Consider the following 24115-nt stretch of genomic DNA (forward strand, 5'->3'; position numbering starts at 1 on the left):
TTGAATGGAAGAAATTGCTTAGCCAATCATTTTGCTGAAAGCTGCGCATTGCAATAGAAAAACTTGTGCAGATTTCCCCGAGATGGGAGAAATATTTGTTCGTATCTCGACAAACATATAGTATTTAAAGAGGAGAGTGACAAAGCAGTTGGCAAATTCTTGCATCGTTAGGTTGTCACTTTTGGTTTTAACGCTGTTAATGCCACCAACGGAATACTTCCTTTGCGTGTAACTTATGTTGTGACGCTGTTATAGAATTAATACATCAAAGTCTGATAGACAAGACATGCATATTAAATTGTAACGTTTTTATGTAACATGGAGATGATGGATTTTGCAGCTCCTAAGATTTATTCATCTAGTGCTGTTCTCATTTTACAGCCAGTATCATTTAAAGGTGGGTCAAAATGTTATCTAACTTGAATTTGAAACGGCTTTGTGCATATTCTATGTATCATTTTAGTATATTTTCATCTTAATTAGCATATCTCAGATGTTGAATATCTTGGTATATGTATTCAGCATATCCTCATGGATTGTGAGACAAGTTAGACTTTGTAAGTGAAAAATAGTTTTTCTTTTTATAATGGTGGATACATACAATATAATGAACATAAAATTTAGTGAAAATGTCAGGAAATTTCATAGGCAGTGGGTGTGTATTAAATTATTTGATGAATACTTGTTCATTTAAAATAATTTGTATTAAAGAAGTAAAGTTGCGGTCACTTGGTAATGCATATTAATTAGGAATTAATTGATACAGGTGCATTATGACCTTTGACCTGTGTTTTGACAGCTCATCATGCATGTTTTTATGAGTATTTTATGATAAACAAATCATTGTATTATTATGACTATGTTGGCTGATACAGATGAATGCTTATAGTCATTCTCGGATGATTAGATTCATTCATATCCTTGTCTTTATCCGAGACATATTATGAGTCATAGTTGTATTTGGTTAAAAGGTGTTTCCATATTTTGTATGTAGGTGTTAAAACATTTTCAAATATTTGTCGACTTTCTTGTATTTTGGATTATATTTTACAATGACAGTGATCAGGAATGAAGGTATAGTTCATTTTATAAGTTTCATTTTAAATACTGTAAAATTATTTATATTTGTTGGGAACAAATTTTCATGGATTTCGTCGTTCCATCAATCCAACAAATAAATAAAATTCACATATATGTTATCTTCAACTATTAAAATCCACGAATTTATATCCCATGAATTATCTATATTGGCCAAAACCACGAAATTTCATGAAAACAACATAAATTTAGTTGGTTCTCTGAGTTATTGATGCTGACCTTGCAAATCTGTCTTACATGAAAATACATTGAATCTTTTTGCATATGAATGTATTTACAAGTCTTGTCAACACCTTCTTATTATAGTTTGGTTTTGAGGTAAGCGATGTTTTTGTACTTTTAATAATGGAAGGGTCCGTTATTTAGGTAGTGTTATTTAGTACGATAGTGGTTCTTATAAATAAGTAAAATTCACATATCATATAGAAGGTGGACGGATAGCTCAGTGGTTTGCACACTGGCCTTCCAATCCTGAGGTTGGGGGTTTGATCCCCGGCAGCTACTCGGGAATTTTCGGAAACACTTTTCAGTGTTTCCCACCTAACTAGAGGTGTACTGGTCAGGAACCCAGGCAATCCTTGCGTGTATCAGTGCTATACACTGGGCACGTAAAAGAACCAGGCTGTCTATTCGCAACAAGCTATGCTAAGTTAGCCGGACAAGCCTGTATCTGATTTCTGATCTCTCTGTCGTGGGGGCTTTGTCTCACTCTGTCCCTCTGTTCAGATCGCTCTGTGTCTGTACTAGTAGAGGATGAGGTGTACTGGTCAGGAACCCAGGCAATCCTTGCATGTATCAGTGCTATACACTGGGCACGTTAAAGAACCAGGCTGTCTATTCGCAACGAGCTAGGCTAAGTTATCCGGACAAGCCTGTATCTGATTTCTGATCTCTCTGTCGTGGGGGCTTTGTCTCACTCTGTCCTTCTGTTCAGATCGCTCTGTGTCTGTACTAGTAGAGGATGAATTATGCGCCCTGTGTGGCTGCATTTGAACTATGTAAAGCGCCTTTGAACGTGAAATTGATCATGAAAAGGGCGCCATATAAATCTGGTATAATAATAATACAAGGTAAATAGTTCTGATTTCCCTAATCGGCAGACTTGTCTATGAATTGAACTCTCAAATGTGAAAATCAAACTATACTGGTATAATTGTGTGTTTGTATATATATTGGGATTTCTCCAGAATTGTTCTTTGATTTTATCAAGAAAGAGAAACAGTTATTTTATTCTTGTCAATGAGAACAGTTGTGTTTTCTCATCAGCAGGACATTCTATCAAGAAAGTTGCTTCACAGTTTCAATGGTTATTAATTGCTTCATCAGAGTATTTTGAATAATAAGTAGTGCCGTTTGAATGTTACTAAGTATAGGTGATAGTGTGTTTCAAAGCCGGGATTCTGATTGTTTAGGGTGCCAAGAGTAGAGTGGTAGTACTACAAAGGGAGGAACGTGGTAGTATTACAAAGGGAGGGAACTGATAAATCAATGTGCCAAGAGTAGGTGATAGTGTTACAAAGGGAGGGAACTGATATCTCAATGTGCCAAGAGTAGGTGATAGTGTTACAAAGGGAGGGAATGTGGTAGTATTACAAAGGGAGGGAACTAATATCTCAATGTGCCAAGAGAGGTGATAGTGTTTCGAATGGGGGGAATGTTGTAGTATTACAAAGGGAGTGAACTGATAATTCCTTGTGCCAAGAGTAGGTGATAGTATTACAAAGGGAGGGAATGTGGTAGTATTACAAAGGGAGGGAACTAATATCTCAGTGTGCCATGAGTAGGTGATAGTGTTACAAAGGGAGGGAACTGATATCTCAATGTGCCAAGATTAGGTGATAGTGTTACAAAGGGAAGGAATGTGGTAGTATTACAAAGGGAGGGAACTAATATCTCAATGTGCCAGAGAGGTGATAGTGTTCGAATGGGGGGAATGTTGTAGTATACAAAGGGAGTGAACTGATATCCTTGTGCCAAGAGTAGGTGATAGTATTACAAAGGGAGGGAATGTGGTAGTATTACAAAGGGAGGGAACTAATATCTCAGTGTGCCATGAGTAGGTGATAGTGTTACAAAGGGAGGGAACTGATATCTCAATGTGCCAAGATTAGGTAATAGTGTTACAAAGGGAAGGAATGTGGTAGTATTACAAAGGGAGGGAACTAATATCTCACTGTGCCAAGAGTAGGTAATAGTATTACAAAGGGACGGAACTGATGTCTCAATGTGCCAAGAGTAGATGATAGTGTTACAAAGGGAGGGAATGTGGTAGTGTTTCAAAGGGATGAAACTGATAATTCTTTGTGTCAGGAGTGAAGTGTGTCAGTATTACAAAGGGAGGGAACTAATATCTCACTGTGCCAAGAGTAGGTAATAGTATTACAAAGGGACGGAACTGATGTCTCAATGTGCCAAGAGTAGATGATAGTGTTACAAAGGGAGGGAATGTGGTAGTGTTTCAAAGGGATGAAACTGATAATTCTTTGTGTCAGGAGTGAAGTGTGTCAGTGTTACAAAGGGAAAGAACTAATAACTTAGTGTTTTTGATGTTTTCATTTGTACCGCTACAATTCCATTTTGTGTATCTGTTTGTACAAAAGCAGATTTAGGACACTGTTACACTTGTTGGATTAGCAATGGTGTCAGTGATGAAAGTTTTCTTTTGATTTCTGAAAACAAAATAAGCAGTCATACTGAGATATTGCTTGCGAAAAAAGGACAACATAAGCCAAAACACTTTCATTTCAGGTGCCTAACTGATATATTATATAATTAAAGTTTCCCTTTTCAACTAGCCTTAATAATATCCTTCTTTTTTTTTTTTTTTAATGACTCATCCGCAATGTCTGTCTATACTTTTATTTCACTAATGATAGCTTGAAGGCAAACAGTATGTATACTATATTTGATGCACTGTAGATAGGTGATAATGGTATAAGTGATGGTGTTGAAGATAAATGTAATGTAATAAGATTTCTTTTAACCAATAAATCAAGGTAAACACATACTCTAAGGTGTCCATGCTTGTAATTGAATGATATATTTAATACCTTCTTTTTGTGAAGAGCAAATAATTGTTTGCAATATAAGCTGAATCTTTCAGAGACCTTGGGCAGAAAATTTTTCCATATATTTCACTGTACATACTCATCAGTAGAGTGAGAAATGCTCCACACTCAGCTGTGTCAACATAAAACTAACTGGGAAGGGTTACAGTTCTGCCATGCCCACTAATGCCAAATTATTATCATACACACTACAACTTTGATGCAGTGCTAGATTATAATATTATATAGTGGCTCACAACATTACAAACTCTGCATTTTTCTTTACACTTGAATGTTTGTATAGTAACTCTGGTTACAGAAGTGTTTTGTTAGATGAAAAATATTTCAGTTTTAAATATTTGTTTGACACAAACAAAGGTGTTTAAACTTACGATAAGGAAACAAATTAACCCAAAAGTATGCCAAAAATTGAATTCTGTAAGAAGATTTTTATCATGCTAAAGAACAATCTATGACCCATATCTGTCAATGTTTTGTTAGATTAAACTGTGAAAAGGACCATAACTTCTCCAGCAATTGAAGTTCAAAAAGCTTAAATTCTAAACAGATTGTTCAGTTGAGGATATACTAAACCTTGTGTATGTTAAGCATGTTAAATAGATTTGAAATTAATCTGTAATGGGCCAGAAACCGTAACCCATTTTCAGTACATTTACAGTGTTTTCAAAGTTTTGAACAAATCAGTATTTGCTAGTCTATATTTATACAGGTTGTTCCAATTTCTGTCACTGGCCTATTCTTCGTATACTTTTTTGTCTTATAGAGATTGCAGTTGTATTTTAATTACTTTCGTTAGGTTTGGATTAATTGCCTAAAATTTAATAATTGAATTTTTATATCCAGTAAAGGATCCATGTTTCAGAATGTATATAATTTGTTGTATCCAAGCTAGGTCAACATGAGATGAAAGTATTTTATTCTCGTTACAGATGCAACTGTAGACTGTCCACAATCTCCTGAACCTGAAGAATCTATACAGGAATGGCGATCTGAAGTGAGCAAGCGTAGCAACATTCCATGGGAGGAGAAACCAGATAAAGTCAATTTGTATAGCGAAAATATCATACAGGAAACAGAAAACACAGAAGCTGTTGATCGAGAATCTATTGCAAATCTTTCCAAAGCTAGACAACAGTGGGAAACTAAAGCACAGACAACTGAAGATTCAACGCCCAGAAAGCAGAAACAGCCACAGCAGGTGCGTCACTGGGAAGTCAAACTTCCTACACCATTAAAAAGAGTTCCTGCAGACGTAGTGCGCACCACTAATCAAGATTCTGATTCAGAATCAGAAAACATGGCAGACACTGAATATGCAAATGAAAGTGCTATTGAGCGAGAAATTCGTCTCGCAATGGAGCGTGAAGAACTGCTCAAAAAAGAACAAGAGGAGAGAGCCAATTTACAAGAGCGCCAGGTGTCATCGGTGAAGAAAGAACAGTTTGAGAAAATTGAACAGAACAACAACAAGCCAACATATCATGAAATGACGGAGGCGGACCGAGGGTCAGAACTTCAGCAGCGGGAGGAACTAATACAACAAGAATTGCAGGAACAAGAGGAACGTGAGGCTGCATACAGGGGAGAGACACGCACTTACGAGGTATAATATAACATACCAAAATTATGAATATATTCAGTAATGAAAAAAAAAAACTTTCCAGAAATGGAAATATTTCAGAGAAAGACTTTAAATATATTAACTATTAAACATAAGATCAAATGAACTTTAAAAAGAACTGTATGTACTTCCTTTTACGTTGATCACCAGCTAAGATTTGAAAGCAGGTGGCTGTATAAGTTTTTTTCATTTATAGTTACATGTAGTTAGTTTATCATCAGTTTAGGAAAAATAAATTTCAAGTGAATAGTAAAATATATAGTGACTATGACAAACAAGTCTAAACACTGGTTTTAGTAATCATTAAAGCAATATGTGTGATTGGCAGATCAAATAGATTTTCTATGCCCTCAAGCAAGTCAAGTAAAACACTGAGTACTTCTTGGCTTTATTTACCAAGTTACACTTAAATAGTACTGGTACGTAAGAACAAAATATAAAATATCTATCCTGGAGGCCTAGGTTACATGTAACATAACCAGACGATGTAGTGTCAAAATGATAGATAGGTTATTTGGTCAGAATGTCTCAGAACATTACCAGTTAAACCAGCTGACAGTTCCCAGTTACACAATTGTCAATGTTAAATTCCTAATTAATTTGTTAATTAATTACCTGTTGAATGCACAGGTTATCCAGTAAATTTTCAGGATTTTTATGCACAACACTTTTTTTAAATACTCTTTTAGTATGGGGATATGCATGTTGCCCACCCATTTGGATACACCCCTGCCTTGAACCTCCTACCACAAGCATTCTCCAGCCAGCCCTCTTAGGCTCAGTAGGGAGAGCGTTGGTCTACAGATCGCGGGGTCACAAGTTCGATCCATGGGCAGGGCGTATGTTCTCCCTGACAATTCGATAAAAGAAATTGTGTCTGAAATCATTTGTCCTCCCCCTCTGATAATTCATGTGGGGAAGTTGGCAGTGACTTGCGGAAAACAAATTTGTACTGGTACAGAATCCAGGAACACTGGTTAGGTTAACTGCCCACTGTAACATGACTGAAATACTGTTGAGAAACGGAGTTAAACCCAAAAACAAACAAGCATTCTCCTTGCCTGCTACCAGGCATTCTGTCAAGACAAAACCTGAGTGTCCGGAACTACTTGCAATACACAAATTTTTAATAACCCTGGAGTAAAAGTTTGTTAACCTGTCAATAGGTGTGAAGTTTTTACAGACAGAAAGTGGTAAAATCTGAAAGCTATCTGCTTGAAGGGATAGATATGATGGATGTATAAGATAAAATTACATTTACTGTATATTGATATATTGACATCCAATGCAGAATTGATGTATGTGGTTAGAATTTATAGTACAATTTAATGCCTTTTGAGAAATTAGAAATTTTTGTAAAAATGTTTATATTCTATTACAAGGAACATGTTGTCATTGAAATTAGCAATTACATATACTACTAGGTTGCAACATACGCATTTGATCAAATAACACTTTAAAAAGGAATATAATATGTTAAAGACGTCAAATTTTGAAATGGTAAGATTTTTTTTTTTTGCTTTGAAACAAGTAGATTTATACTACTTTTGAACATTTCTTGACTTATGTGACATGGTAAAAATATCAGGTAAGACATGTGAAGCTAGTATAAAAGTTATATCCTAGATTAGTAATTTTGAATGGAACATTTTACAATAGAATATAATTTCAACTGTTCCTTGATGAAACTTTATTTCATACTAAAGTTGGATAAAGGGAAAAAAACAAACAGATATAAGGTAGTTTACAAGTCTTTGGAGTGTTTGCTGTGTGAAGTAGAAATGTATCTATACAAGCCTGATGAGATATCTCAAGTCTTTGTTTTATGTGTTACCTTCTAACAAGTAGTTTTATGTTATACAGGACTCCAGTCATTCCTCTGCTGATGAAGATGAGAATGCTAATGAAAGCATCATCGAACGTGAAATACGTCTGCAACAAGAGAGGGAGCGGGAACTAGAGGAACGGAGGATGCAGCAGGCTCGCACAAATAAACAGGTTTGTTTGTTCAAGTTTTACGTAGAAAATAGACTTGTATTTATAGAGTAAGACCAACTTACTATAAAATCATTTAATTTTGTGGTTTTGGTCAAAACGGCAATTTCGTGGGGATATGAATTCGTGGATTTCAACTTTTGAACATAAAATGAATGGGAATTTTATTTGTTTGTTGGGAATAAATTTCGTGGATTGACTCAGGAACGAAATCCACGAAAATTAATGATTTCACAGTATGTGAGTGGTAAGTTGTGATTGTCACAGGTGTTTAGCATTGTGCAAACAAATGAAAAGGAAAAAATATTTTCCGTCAAAGTCATTGACAAAAAGTTTCCGTCATAGCTATAAAGTTCTCTTTTTTAATCAAGAATAGCTGTATACTTACTTTGGTCGGGTAAGTACTAATATTTATATGGAATAATTACATAAATCTGAGTATTGACCATTTCAGGAACCAGTCACTGATGATGTAGTAAAAGAGGAAACTGTAACTGTAGAATACACTGAACCAGTCCAGTCTACCCCACCCTCAACACTGACTGAGACCCCAGTATCTACACCAGATGACCTCAGTGAAGCAGAAGACCAGGCTGAGGTTAGACCAAATGTTCAATCAAGAATTTCGTATGAGGAAGCTATTTCTAGTGCTGCTCATGATGGTGAGAGTTTGATTGCTCGGGAATTAAGAGAGGCACGGGAGAGGGAGGAGGAACTTCACAGACAGCGACAATTATTGGCAGCGGGAAATACCAGTAAACCTGTTACACCTAAACAAACAGCATCAACGAATGTTAAAGAACCAGTCTCGAACAAAACTGTTGACAATCAGAAAGCAACTTATCAGAAAGATGTGTCACCATTTAAACATGAACGTAGACAGTCTACAGATTCACTTTCTTCAGGCCATAGCAGTGAAAAACCACAAAATGTCACTCCAAGAAGTATGCGAGTTACAGCTTTCGGTGGTGGTGGCATAATGGGAAATCTTACCTACGAAACCCCAGACAAGCCTAAACCAACAAAGAGACAAGAAACTCCTATTGAACGTGAAATTAGATTAGCTAGAGAAAGGGAAAATGAATATAGAATATCTAAAGGTCTTCCACCTCTTAAAGATGAAAAGAAAATTGATTATGATATTGTTGAAGATAAAGAAGAAGAATTGACTTTCAAAAAATCCTCATTCTTTCGTCCAACCCATCACACTAAAGGAGACAATGTTCAAAAGTTTGCTTCCTCTAGATTACAGAAGGAAATTAATAAACAAACTGCTTTAGAGAAAAAATATCGTGAAGAGGGAAAAGTTATATCAACATCGGAAGATCACCTTGGATTGCTTAAATATTCTGATATTGCCACACAGGAACAAACTGCTGTACCCAAAAGAAACTTTAGCATTACGCGTAAAGGTGCAAGCAGTGCGCCCATTAGTGAACAAAAACAGAATGGGACAGCAGTACCCAAATCATCATCAAACATCCCCGAGCAGCCAGCACCAAAATTTAGTCGCAGCACTTCCAGTGGTGGAGTAACATTTAGTTACAAGGAGTCTAGACATAAGGCTGAATCTAAAATTGAACAGGAGCTGAGGGAGATGAGAGAAAGGGAGGAGGAATTAAGGTAAATAAAATATAAAAATAATCAAAACATTTTCCCGTAAGTTACCATTAAAAAAGATACCTTTATTGAAAGTAGGTTCATCATTATCAGTGGTCTGAGAGAAGCTATTATGTAGCTTTTTATCATTTGAAAATTTTAAGCTACCAAAGCTTTTAAGTAAGACATTTAATTTGTTATTGTCAAAAGTAGTGCTTATATTTTCTGGAATAAAGCTCTCAACTTATTTATTAACCTAACTGTTCAATGAAAAGGAATAGATGTAACTGATATTTGTATTTGTAGTTAACCCAAGTTTTTCATCCAAGTTTTCTCTTGAATACTTTTCAGTTTTCATATTTTAAAGCGAAATTTCCAGTTCGCAGTTCTACTCTCTAACATTTATAGTAATTCTTTCTAAAAGCAGTTTTGACAAACACTCGATGTTGTCTGGTTTTAGTCTTGAATGCATTTTTAATTGAAATAATTTTGGAAACCTGAACAAACCACACATGATGGTATTGTTGTTTTTTTCAGGAGTCAGAGAGCAGGTTCTGGTCTAGTTTCCACACACAGTCCACGGAGCCCTGACACCACTAGTGTAGTTAACAAACGTTCACAGTTTGAGCAAACCTCATAGCCACTTGAAACATTTTTCTACTGCTAGGAAATTTTGTGTTCATTAAATTGAAATGTGATGAATCAGCCTGTGGAATGGTCTTTCAAAACATTTCATTCTATTAATGGGACCTTCCATTTGATGTCTGTGCCTTAAAAGATTTGTTTTGAAGATGATACAAGAGAATGAACAAAATACAGTTTACCATAGTTATACTGTAATGCAATGAAAAAACACATGAAAATAGCATATATACATTAAGTATATGTGAGAACACTGTAAACTTCAGTCACATTCCAACATTTGGAATATTTCCGTTAAGGTTAGACACTTCAACATTTGGAATATCCACATTATGGTTGCCCACCTCAGCATACGGAATATTCCTGTTTTGGCCAGACACTTCAACATTTGTGACATCTTAATTTTGATCAGATGCCAGTTTTGGACTACTATATTTAGCAGTTGAAACTTATGTGCAGATGTGAAGTTATTTGTTTATTTTGTCAAATATTTTTTTACCATACCAGGTGTTTTGAATGATATTGCACTGAAGTCGAGTACTACTGTAAACAGAATTTGCCATGAATAACAGTATTTGCAGGAGAAGTAGATTTTGGTGCTGTAGAAAAGTAAGAAAGTAAGAAAGATAGAGTATTAATAAATAGTGCGAAGTAGCAGCTGTATACTGTAGAGAATAGTGTAAATACCATGCTACTATGTGAATCGTCACATTGAAAGGTACCATCGTATTTAATTTTACAGTATGTTTGAATATTTGTTACGTAAACTATACGTATTTCTAAATGCTGAGAGAATATCTCGTGTTAGAATGTTGTAAAAAGTATGTTGACTCAAAGGGTGGATCCAGAGCGGGGTTTGACGCCTCTAAAATCAGGCAAGCATATATTCTTATAGCCAAAGTTGCGACCTCATTCATTGAAACAATGACATTTTCAGCTCTCTTTGTTCACAAAACATATCAGTAGTATATGTAACTGCTGATGAGGAATGACAGGACAACTGTTAAATTTAAAAGATATCATTTAAATGAAGTTCTGAAAATATTTAGCCCGATGTTTGTCAATTATATATCAGCTTGAAGTATTTGTATATTTGTGAACAACTTTTCCAGGAGGATATGTTCCAAACCTCCATAATCCTGGTTCCACCCCTGAACTTAAAAACTAAATTACTACGACTGTGTTATCAACATTATGTCATTTTTCTACAGAAAGTTATTTTGTTAGGCAGGCCATTAAATATCTTGCATTAAAGTGTATTTTTCATTTTACAATTAAATAAAATTAGGTTTTTCATATTTAATTATATGCAATGTTGATTGTAATTGTGTTTGCAGAAAATTTTATTCAGACTTTTCAAATATATATATGATATTGTATTTCCAAATTGTGGCCATTATTTAAGTTTTGCTAGTTTTATTATTTTCTGGTAAAGCTTGGTTATACAGATTTATATGCTATAAAGTTAGTGATTGAACAGGATGTGAAGCGTGTAATATTACAATAAAATCTTATACCTGAGTGGAAATTTGAGACACAGACAAGAAATGACAGTGTAGATTTCAGGATTTTGTAGCCGACAGTACATTCTGGTGTCTTATAACATATGAGGAAGGTTACCAAGGAAACAACAACAAAAATATTAACCATTAAAGGGAAAAAAATATGTTATTAGCTTTGATATTTTAGAAATTGAACAAAAATACAAGACAGTATTGCTTTGTTGCATTTATTGTGACATTTATCATGTATAGACAACATATGTTGCTACAGTCGGTGTATGAAGCCGACTTATGAAGAATATAACCAGGGTTTACTGTATGTAGATGTATTTTCATGGATTATTGTACAGTCTTTAAAGTCAACTAGGGGAAGAGAACAGATCTGAATACAAACTATAGTTACTGCTTATAGAAATCAAAATATAGCCTAGATATATTAGGCATGGCTTATCAGGTGTGAAATTAAAAATGATTAGAAGCTGGTATGTTAAAGTAGGCCCTTGTGTGTGAGAATATTAAAGCATTGCTTGCTAGTAAGGTTAGTTTCTAGATTTGAGGATAAATGGTGAAAGCTGCAGTTTCCTAGAAAAACCAGACTGCATATAGAATGAATCATGATCTCGATGTAGAGGTGGAGAAAATGAATCATATTGAAAAGGATACATGATGGTAGAGTTTGATATAAAATTTATATCTGTGAGACATTTAAAAACAACACTAAAAGTTTACATTTCCCATTTCAATGTATTATTTTATTTCAAAGACCGCTTCAAAAAGTACAGGTTTAATCAATTTACATAGGACTTCATTTTTATCCCTATAAATTGGCTTTATCAATTATGTACATTTGTTTTGTCTCATTTGTTTATAACAAAATTGTTGACTTTTAAATACTGACAGAGAATAATGTTAAGGAAATGTAATCTTGATGTGACATGAAAACATAAAGTTCATACCAGTTTAATATCTTGTTGCCTAATGAAGTTTACAAGTGTTTCAAAATGTTGTTATGTTTAAATATTTTCTGCCTCATACTAAGGCTACTGTTTTAATTTCAGCTAATTGTTAGGTTGTTTTTGGAAAGAATTGAATTGTTTAAAATATCCATGCCCCTGTTCACTTATTACTTGAATGGAAAATTTGTTAAGATTTAAATTATGAAATATTCAGAAATAGCAGGAACAGAGTCGGTCATACCCACCTATATTTATAATCCACCTGTTTACTTATTTAGTGTGTTGAAGAGGAATGTTGTAACACATCAGAGGGTTGTAACATTCAAGGTAGATTGTAACATTCCAGGTAGGTTGTAATATGCATCAAGGTTGTAATATACAGCATATCAAGAATTTTGCAACGTACCAGGAAGTCTGTTACATACAAAAGTTCTAAACATATCAGTAAGGTTTTATTATACCTAGAAGGTTGAAACGTACAAAGAAGTTTGTAACATATCAAGAAGTTTGTAACATACAACAGAAAGTTGTAACACCAAGAAGGTTGTAACATAGATTTTTAAATTTGTAACATACAACAGAAAGTTGTAACACCAAGAAGGTTGTATCATAGATTTTTAAATTTGTAACGTGCAACAGAAAGTTGTAACACCAAGAAGGTTGTAACATAGATTTTTAAATTTGTAACAAACAACAGAAAGTTGTAACACCAAGAAGGTTGTAATGTAGATTTTTAAGTTTGTAACATACAACAAAAAGTTGTAACACCAAGAATGTTGTAACATACAACAACAAAATGTTTTAACACACTTTAATGTTTGTAATGTACAGTAATGATTATAATGGGTGTGACTATGCCCTTTTGTTTTATTTGAATTGTTCCATGGAAAACATATCTAAAATTTTGTGCCTTATAATAAATCTTATTTACATTACATTTGATTTGTTTATTTTAATTTTTGTGTGTACATATCATAAATTAAGATATTTTTAAAACATATCATTGTACTTAAACAATAGATTATTTAAGAAAAACAAGGCTTTTTTCAAGAGAGTGTTTTCTTAAAAAAATGAAAATATATGTTTAAAATATATAATATTAACAAATGATAATTAATTCAGTGATTACATGTATGGTTGTGTGATTTACATATTATTATTAAACACGTATATGCCTGGATTGTAGAAAATATGCAATATATTCAGAGTTAATTATTGTACATAGTATTTTAACAGCATATAATCATTTGTATGTTGCCTTAAAGTTAAGAATATGTTATATTAATGAAATAAAGTATACAGAAAATTTATTGATTTTGTCACATCTTTCAAAGTTGCAGTATTTTCAGATACAGCTTGATCATAAAACATGAAATCTGCAGAAATTACGAGGATATCTGCCATTTTGGGCACAGTCACATCCGTATTCTATCCTATTATAGTCATCGAAAATGAAATTTATCGGTAAATTATGTGTTGCTACACAAGTATATAGTAATTTGACCAAAAACAAAATGCAGGACAGAGGGTCAAACCTCCATAATTTGACTCGGGACTGAAATCTTTCACTCTTCCTTGAATAGTGATCTAATATCCCATACTATATGACTGTAGGAGATAATCAGTATACATACTTTAAAGATCTCTGGCGTAGAGCCCGCCTCCTCGGCTCAGTAGAGACAGCGTTGATCTGTGGATACTGGGGTTGTGAGTCCGATCCCCAGGAAGGGCGTATGTTCTCCGTGACAATTTGATGCCTGGTGTTACATGATTGAAATACTGTTGAAAAACAGCACTAAACCCAAAACAAACTAACGAACTTGGTGGCGTAAAAATCATTTAATTACAATGTACAAACCGCTTCAGTGGTCAAGTGCTAGAGCACCTGCTTCAAGTTGCGGGGAGTTGTTGATTCTCTCCCTTGCCTGACGCTCGGCATTATGAGAATAGTTCTATGACTGGTCAGTCTGGTTTAAGTTTTATATGACTGGATGGGGTATCATATATTCCCTGTAACACTCACTCACTGAGGCAGCATACAATGTTTTTTAATGACTGAAAAATTGTTTTAAAAGACACTAAACCCAAACACACAACACGTTACAATGTACTATTTTGATTTCAGGGACTTAACTTACATTCCAAAAAAATATTAGTGCCAGTATATATTCACTAGTATACCTTGTATGGTATTTATATGTATGCAAGAAAAAAATGATGATGTCATAGTGCACAGTATGACAACCACTGCTTTAGGAGTTAATCTACAGCATTTATTTTTAAAACTCTGTGATTTTAATGTATCAGTAACTGTCTTTCAAGTTAATGTCTACTTTAAGACTTTTAGACACATTAGAGAATTCCACTTAATTATACAGAGGGGGCTTTAATGTCTTTTGTTCTAGTAAGAATCATGATTTTATCACTAGATGTGAAAACACATGTAGATCACATCCCAAAAGATGCTTTCTAGGTAACACTGGAGAATTTGCTTATGTCTGCATTTCTTTTATCTGCAGCTTAAGAGTCCGTTTTGTTCTGAAGTATTTTTTGTTACTACTGGTACAGTACGATGACAAAGCTATTCCGGTTAGAGCACAAGACTTCCAATCAGGATGTTTTATGTTTGTAAATTGGGCAAGGTGCACATTCTCTGTGATGATCAACTAACAAAAACTTATGTCATCCACCTGTAATATCTTTGTTGCTGGTGAATAATCGTAAGAAATCAAGGAACACTGATGTCGATCACATAACAAACATTGGTATCACATTCCCATTAGACATGCCTCTTTACAAACCACACAATACTTTACAAAATAATATGACAGCTTTAATTACACACCGCAAGAGTGAGACTAATGCGCAAATACCTCAGGATGGTTTTTATCAGTGTTCAGAGTTACCTCCCCAGACATCTCTGTGGTTTGAGAGCTGGTGGTTGTATTTGGACAAGTACTGCAAATACTGAGGGGAGCTACTGGTAAGTAGTGTTGTAACATACATTCTAATACGCTTGTTTCTGTTAAAACACACTTAATGTAATGACGACATGTTAACGTGCGATGACATTTGTTGTGAGCAAGAAAGAGCACTACTATATTTTATCTACTGTTTTATATTAAGAGCATGTTAGAATCGAAATAATTTATAGCAAAAGACTGTTTTAACACTATTTATGCACAATGGGAGGTTATACCTCGTACAAATAATTTCACTCTCACTGCGCCCTTGTGAAATTATTACACCCGACGTATAACCTCCCATCGTGCATAAATAGTGTTAAAACAGTCTTTTGCTATAAATGATTTCTTAAATATAACCTAGGATAACAACAACTCCAAAAAGCAAACATCTTAGAAAGTACTAAGCAGACTAAACATCTACAGAGTAAACACCTCCCTTTTTTGTCCATTTAACTTGACTATTTCCTTTGAAATAACCCCTCCTGAGCAAATACCTCCATAGAAAGGCTTTTTGTCTAGGCAAAGACATAGTCGCCCAAATGGTTGTTCGGTGTATGTGCATGCGTGCATCCGGATTTGTTTGTCTGGACCATAATTTTGACATGATGGACATCTTTTAGCTCACCTGTCACAAAGTGACAAGTGACTTTTGTGATCCTGCGTCCGTCGTCGTCCTATCCGCATGCATCCGTAAACTTTTGCTTGTGACACAAGTGTCACATTTTGTGGACTTTTGAGTGTCGACGTCCTGGATATCAGTCAGTTCGACTGGTCACGTGCGTCAACGGTCAGTAGGTCTAAAAATAGAAACCTTGTGACCCTCTAGAGGCCATTTATTTCACAAGATCTTCATGAAATTGTCAGAACGTTCACCTTGATGATATCTAAGTCAAGTTCGAAACTGGGTCACGTTGCCTTCAAAAACTAGGTCAGTAGGTCAAATAATAGAAAAACCTTGTGACCTCTCTAAAGGCCATATATTTCAATGATCTTATGAAAGTTGGTCTGAATGTTCATCTTGATGATATCTAGAGTCAAGTTCGAAAGTGGGTCAGTGCGTCAAAAACTAGGTCAGTAGGTCAAAAATAGAAAAACCTTGTGACCTCCTAAAGCCATATTTTCATGGATCTTCATGAAATTGGTCAGAATGTTCACCTTGATGATATCTAGGATCAAGTTCGAAAGTGGGTCACGTGCCAAAAATCTAGGTCAGTAGGTCAAAATAGAAAAACCTTGTGACCCTCTCTAGAGCCATATTTTTCATGGAATCTTATGAAAGTTGGTCTGAATGTTCATCTTGATGATATCTAGGTCAAGTTCGAAAGTGGGTCACGTGCAGTCAAAATCTAGGTCAGTAGGTCAATAATAGAAAAACCTTGTGACCTCTCTAAAGGCCATATTTTCATGGATCTGTATGAAGTTGGTCTGAATGTTCATCTTGATGATATCTAGGTCAAGTTCGAAAGTGGTCATGTGCGGTCAAACTAGTCAGTAGTCTAAAAATAGAAAAACCTTGTGACTTCTCTAGAGGTCATACTTGTGAATGGATCTCCATAAAAATTGGTCAGAATGTTCATCTTGATGATATCTAGGACAAGTTTCAAAGTGGGTCACGTGCTGTCAAAAAGTAGGTCAGTAGGTCAAATAATGAAAACATGTTGTGACCTCTCTAGAGGCCATATTTTTCATGGGATCTGTATGAAAATTGGTCTGAATGTTTATTTTGATGATATATAGGTCAAGTTTGAAACTGGGTCAACTGCGATCAAAAACTAGGTCAGTAGGTCTTGAAATAGAAAAACCTTGTGACCTCTCTAGAGGCCATACCCTTGAATGGATCTTCATGAAAATTGGTCAGAATGTTCACCTTGATGATATCTAGGTCAGGTTTGAAACTGGGTCACGTGCCGTAAAAAACTTGGTCAGTAGGTCAAATTATAAAAAAACCTTGTGACCTCTCTAGAGGCCATACTTTTCATGGGATCTGTATGAAAGTTGGTCTGAATGTTCATCTTGATAATATCTAGGCCAAGTTTGAAACTGGGTCAACTGCGGTCAAAAACTAGGTCAGTAGGTCTAAAATTAGAAAAGTCTTTTGACCTCTCTAGAGGCCATATTTTTCAATGGATCTTCATGAAAATTGATCTGAATGTTCACCTTGATTATATCTAGGTCAGTTTCGAAACTGGGTCAAGTGCGGTCAAAAACTAGGCCAGTAGGTATAAAAATAGAAAAACCTTGTGACCTCTCTAGTTTATATTTGGCACGAATGTTAACCTCAGTGTGACAGAGTGTCATGCACAAACCCCAGGTTCCTGCCTCAAAGGTCAAGGTCACAGTTGGAGATCAAAGGTCATGTCAGATCTTGTCCAGCCCATAACTTTGACATGCATTGAGGAATCTTGTTTATATTTGGCATGAATGTTTAACTCAATGAGACGGAGTGTCATGTGCAAACCCTAGGATCCTATCTTAAAGGTCAAGGTCACAGTTAGGGATCAAAGGGGAGGCTTGACATGTTGCCCTTGGGCATCTAGTCTATCCAAGTGGACTATTTGCTTTGTATTGAACTCACCAGCCTAGAAGGGCTATTCTATCTAGGTTTAGTACTTATTTTGTAAATTAACCTCTCCAGAGCAACAACCTCCATAAAAATACTGTTCTCTCAAAGTGGACTACTCGTTCTGTAACTGAACCATAGAAAGGCTTTTCTATCCAATTAGACTGATTGACTTAAGTTGTAGAATTTGCTTCACAACAGACCTTAAATGAATCAGTATAAATTAAAGGTAGTTTTACATTGTTTACAAGCATTGTGTATCCAATATGCTTTTTTTCTTACTATTTTGATGAAATTGAAAAGACATTGTATCTTTTTATATTCAACCCCTGTTAGGAACATCAGATTAAAATGAAAGACAAACAAGAACTGTCTAATGACAGCCCACACTACCATTTAAAGCCCTGTCACCTAATACTAGCTGACATACAAAAGCTTTAGCAAAAACTTTTAAGTTGAAAAAGGGGCATAATTTTGCTAAAATGAAAGCCATGTCAGGTCATCCCATGATGCCAAAGATGTGCCGAGAGTCTAAAAAAATTTGCTCAAGTAAAACCAGAGTAGCATGCTTACATGCAAAAATTTTGTGGAACAAGAGCTCATAGAACATGAAATGCATTCAGTAATTGCACAAGGAACAGAAATTATTTGGTCACTGTACACAAAAGTTCTACTGCTCTAGGTCAATGTGACCTTAACTTTTGACCTATTGACCTCAAAATCAATTGGAGTCATCTGCTGGTCTTGTCAACCTCCCTATTAAGTTTCTTGATCCTAGGCCAAAGCGTTCTCAAGTTATCGTCCAGAAATGGTTAAACTGTTCCAGGTCAATGTGACCTTGACCTTTATCCTACTGATGTCAAAATCAATGGGGGTCTTCTGCTGGTCATGACCATCCTCCCTATCAACTTTCATGATCCTAGGCTAAGCGTTCTTGAGTTATCATCTTGAAACCATTTAACTGTTCTGGGTCACTGTGACAATGACCTTTGACCTACTGGCCTCAAAATCAGTAGGGGTCTTCTGCTGGTAATGACCAACCTCCCCATCAACTTTCATGACCCTAGGCCCAAGTATTATTGAGTAATCACCCGGAAACTGTTTAACTGTTCCAAAATCAATAGAGGTCATCTCCTGGTCATGACCAACCTCCCTATCAACTTTCATGATCATAGGCCTAAGTGTTTTTCAGTTATCATCTGGAAACCATTTAACTGTTCCAGGTCACTGTGACCTTGATCTTTGACCTACTGATCTCAAAATCTATAGGGGTCATCTGCAGGTTATGACCAATCCTAGGCCAAAGCGTTCCGGAGTTATCATCCGGAAACGGATTGGTCTACATACCGACCAACAGACCGACCGACATCTGCAAAACAATATACCCTCCTTCTTCGAAGGGGGCATAAAAAAGGGCAAAGTTTTGAATAAAAGCTAGCTTGATGTACTTGCCACATGAGGTCATCTCATAATGGCAAAGGCATGTGTGAAGTTTGAAAACGTTTGGCCAAGTAGTTTTTGAAAAACCTGCTTACATGCAAAACTTTGACCAACATTTCTATGTTTAAAAGGTGTATATTTTAATAAGATAGAAGCTAGAGTTGTCTAACTTGCCCTGTGAGGTCATCTCATGATACCAAAGACATGTGTGACGTTTGAAAGCAGCTGGCCTAGCCCTACTTACATGCAAAACTTTAACCCAATATTCAAAGTTTAAAAGGGGCGTAAGTTTGATAAAATAAAACCTGAGTTATGTAACTTGTCCTGGAAAGTCATCTAAAAATGCCAAAGGCATGTATGAAGCTTGAAAGCATTTGGGCGCATAGTTGTTGAGGACCCTGCTTATGTGCAAAATGTTCACAACGCAGATGCCAGTACCGAAGAATTACAAAAGCTCTACTGAACAAGAGCTATCTGATGACAGCAGGCTCCACTATTTGAAGCCCTTTCACCTAATACCAGCCTATATGTACATACAAAAGCTTTAGCAAAAGTTTCTTAGTAGAGAAAGGGGTATAATACTGCTAAAATCTAAGCCAGAGTTATGATACTGGCTTTGTTAGTTTATCACATGATGCCAAAGACATGTAGAGAATCTGTAAACACCTGGTCTTGTAATTCTAGAGAAACATACTCACATGCAAAATTGGCACAAAATTTCTCTGTTAAAAGGGGCATAATTTTAACAAAAAAGCTAGAGTTATGTAACTTGTCACATAAGGTCATCTCATGATGCCGAAGACATGTAAAGACTAAAGTTTGAAAGCATTTGGTCCTGTAGTTTCTGAGAAACCTGCTTACATGCAAAACTTTAATCTGAACTTTGTGATGCAGACGTCAACGAAAGGGTGATTAAAAAAGCTCATTTCAAATATTCAAGCTAAAATTGCTAATATTGATATAGGTTTCCAAAATAAATCTGTTTATCCATAAATTTCATACCCTTATTTTGTACCTGCACTTTCTTGAATTAATGAAAAAAAGGCACATTAAAAGGTAAACAGGTGCAAAAATATTGTATTTGCTAATTTATCCAGATAGTTTATTTCTGACTGCTAATGGTTATTGTACAGGATGTTTACAATTACTGTTACGCAGGTGGATTTTTATTGCAAATAAAAAAAAAAAATTTGACAAAAGAAATTTGTTGTTCTCTTCAGTATAGAAAATGGAAAGTTAAAAGTATTTGTTATAAAAGGCAAAATGTATATTTTACCCACAGCAACCTCTGAGAAAGCCTCTCCTATTGAACAAAACTGTTTGCTAAGAATGTTTTAAGAAGTCATGCTCTATGAAATGAAATTGCACTCCAACACCCTGTGTGAATATTCATACACAGCTTTTAAAATATTTATACCAAATTATTGGAAGATACAAATGAGCCACGCCATGGATCCATGCTGTTCGTTAACGGTTTCTCTAATCACAATAGGATGCTGGTCGCAAAGCCACTATGTTGTTTTCTCATGGCGCAGCTCAAATACAGTAGAATCCTTTCTTACAACCACCCTAAAATTAAGACCACCCTGCTAATAAGAGGAATGATTTGTTCTTAAATTCAATGGTCGCTTATACAGAAATACAACCACCCGCTTATCCACTATTATAAATTCATTATCAGTCAGAGTTCAGTTACATGCTAAATTTGCCTCCACCAATACGACCACTGACAAGTTTCCTTCCAAGTATCCCGACGAGCGCCCTTGATAATTAGGTATCCCGCTGAGTGCCCCTGACAGTGACATGCATTTAGACATGCATGTGCGCACAGGCTGCTTTAAAGCTGATGTATTACAACAATTCTAATCTTATGAAAACAGTCAAAACTGTTTTGATTGATAATGAGGAAGATGCTAACTGAGCGGATTAATTACGGTTTTAATCGAATGCTTGTTCCACATTTTCACTTTTCTTGTGACTGGCTATTCTGTAGATTTATTGTTTTTTCTCTTTTTGTAATTTGTCTTTGATCTGGTCAACTTTATCAAATAAGCTGACCAGAAAGACCATAAAAATAAAGAAAGAGTAAATTGGTCATTATAATGTACATGTCAAATGAACATTAAATGCCTGCTACATTTGGATCCCAACTGCAAACCTTATCTTCACAAAATAATAGAAATATAGGATTGTACAATACCTTGAATCTGCTCTGAGAAATGGTTTGTCCAGAAAGATCTACAACTTACTTATCATTGAGAAACTATGTTATACTGTCTGCAGAGAAAATGAAATAAAAATCTAACAACCTTTACATAACATCTTAAAGTTTATTATAACAAATATATCAACAATTATGTCTACAAAACAGGTGGGAATTTATAACATGTACATGATTTCAAGTGTAAGATTATATAGCATATACCTGTGAAATAGAAACAGAACAAAAGGGTCATGATAACCCTGGATCGCTCATCTGAGTAATATGAACCAAATGCTTCAAATGTCAAACTGATGCTAAAATATTAAGAAAGTAGGTCAGTAGGTCACATTCATGGTCACTGAAAGTCAGTTTTCAAGATCAGTGTGCAAAACTGTATATGTCATCCCAATTTCAAGGCTGTATCTTAAAAAACAAGAAAGTAGGTCAAGGTTACAGTCAAGTGAACCCTTATTACTTGGGGTCATCAGGTAATTATAATTAAACAGTCGAGGAAATATGTTCAGATCATTTCTGAAGTATTTTTTTCCTATGTAATCCATATAACAAGTGACACCTGGGGCAGGCCTCTTTTCAACCTAGGGGCATAACTTGAACAATGTTGTTAGAAAACCACTTGGCAATGCTCCATACCAAATATCAAAGGCCTAGGCCTTGAACTTTCAGACGAAATTAAAAAAAAAAAAAATTACTATATAAGTCTATATAAAACTTGGGACCCCCAAAACAGGGCCTATTTCACCCCAGGGGCATAATTTGAATAATCTTCACAAAGGACTGTTAGATGATGTCACGTGCCAAATATCGAGGCAGAATGCTTGTGGTTTTGGAAAATAAGTTTTTCCTTTTGTTTTGCCTAGGCAACCAGAGTTCTGTGTGGAATTTAATTCTTTGAACAATTTTGAAAGGTGGCCACCCAAGGATCATTCCTGTGAGTTTGGTACAAATCTACTCAGTGGTTTTCAAAAGATTTTTTCAGAAACTGCTGACGGGCAGATGCCGGATGCCGGATGACACACGACAACACTGAGCAGTCACAAAAGCTCACCATGAGCCTTTGGCTCAAGTGAGCTAATAAAACATATGCAAATCTTTGATATATTGAAGAGTTGAAAAATCTTGGCGATACAAATAAATCTGATATATTTGGTCTTTCCCTTCACCCTCTCATCACAATCTGATATATTTGGTCTTTCCCTTCGCCTTTTCATCACAATCTGAAATATTTTGTCTTTCCCTTCGCCCTTTGATCACAATCTGATATATTTGGTCTTTCCCTTCACACTTTGATCACAATCTGATATATTTGGTCTTTCCCTTCACACTTTGATCACAATCTGATATATTTGGTCTTTCCCTTCGCCCTCTCATCACAATCTGATATATTTGGTCTTTCCCTTCGCCCTTTCATCACAATCTGATATATTTGGTCTTTTCCTTCGCCCTTTCATCACAATCTGATATATTTGGTCTTTCCCTTCGCCCTTTCATCACAATCTGATATATTTGGTCTTTCCCTTCGCCCTTTCATCACAATCTGATATATTTGGTCTTTCCCTTCGCCCTTTCATCACAATCTGATATATTTGGTCTTTCCCTTCGCCCTTTCATCACAATCTGATATATTTGGTCTTTCCCTTCGCACTTTGATCACAATCTGATATATTTGGTCTTTCCCTTTGCCCTCTCATCACAATCTGATATATTTGGTCTTTCCCTTCGCCCTTTCATCACAATCTGATATATTTGGTCTTTCCCTTCGCCCTTTCATCACAATCTGATATATTTGGTCTTTCCCTTTGCCCTCTCATCACAATCTGATATATTTGGTCTTTCCCTTTGCCCTCTCATCACAATCTGTGACAGCTCTTGTTTATTCTCTGCTGGATATAAAAATAATTTAGCTTGATTTAAAACCATGCAGAAAAAAAACTGCATAGTTATATATAAGCCTGTACATTACAGAATTTAGGGACATGCCTGGGTGTCCATCCAAGTTTATTCCAGACATTGTTTAAAAATGTATATATTTGGTCTTTCCCTTCGCCCTTTCATCACAATCTGATATATTTGGTCTTTCCCTTTGCCCTTTCATCACAATCTGATATATTTGGTCTTTCCCTTTGCCCTTTCATCACAATCTGATATATTTGGTCTTTCCCTTCACACTTTGATCACAATCTGATATATTTGGTCTTTCCCTTTGCCCTCTCATCACAATCTGATATATTTGGTCTTTCCCTTCGCCCTTTCATCACAATCTGATATATTTGGTCTTTCCCTTTGCCCTCTAATCACAATCTGATATATTTGGTCTTTCCCTTTGCCCTCTCATCACAATCTGATATATTTGGTCTTTCCCTTTGCCCTCTCATCACAATCTGATATATTTGGTCTTTCCCTTCGCCCTTTCATCACAATCTGATATATTTGGTCTTTCCCTTTGC

At 35.5% G+C, this 24115-nt stretch overlaps 1 protein-coding gene across 1 annotated transcript in view; it reads left to right on the forward strand.

The window, feature by feature from the left end:
• The window catches only part of LOC123525691 (titin homolog), a 122807-nt gene extending 109016 nt beyond the window's left edge, over positions 1 to 13791 (forward strand). Inside the window, exons 15-18 of the mRNA XM_053538883.1 lie at positions 5096 to 5769; positions 7651 to 7785; positions 8237 to 9405; positions 9919 to 13791. Of these exons, the coding sequence (XP_053394858.1) occupies positions 5096 to 5769; positions 7651 to 7785; positions 8237 to 9405; positions 9919 to 10021 (2081 nt within the window). The 3' untranslated portion in view covers positions 10022 to 13791. The remainder of the gene's footprint in view (positions 1 to 5095; positions 5770 to 7650; positions 7786 to 8236; positions 9406 to 9918) is intronic.
• The last annotated feature ends 10324 nt before the right edge of the window (positions 13792 to 24115 follow it).

Source organism: Mercenaria mercenaria, chromosome 3, assembly GCF_021730395.1.
Source record: "Mercenaria mercenaria strain notata chromosome 3, MADL_Memer_1, whole genome shotgun sequence".
Taxonomy (NCBI): Eukaryota; Metazoa; Mollusca; class Bivalvia; order Venerida; family Veneridae; genus Mercenaria; species Mercenaria mercenaria.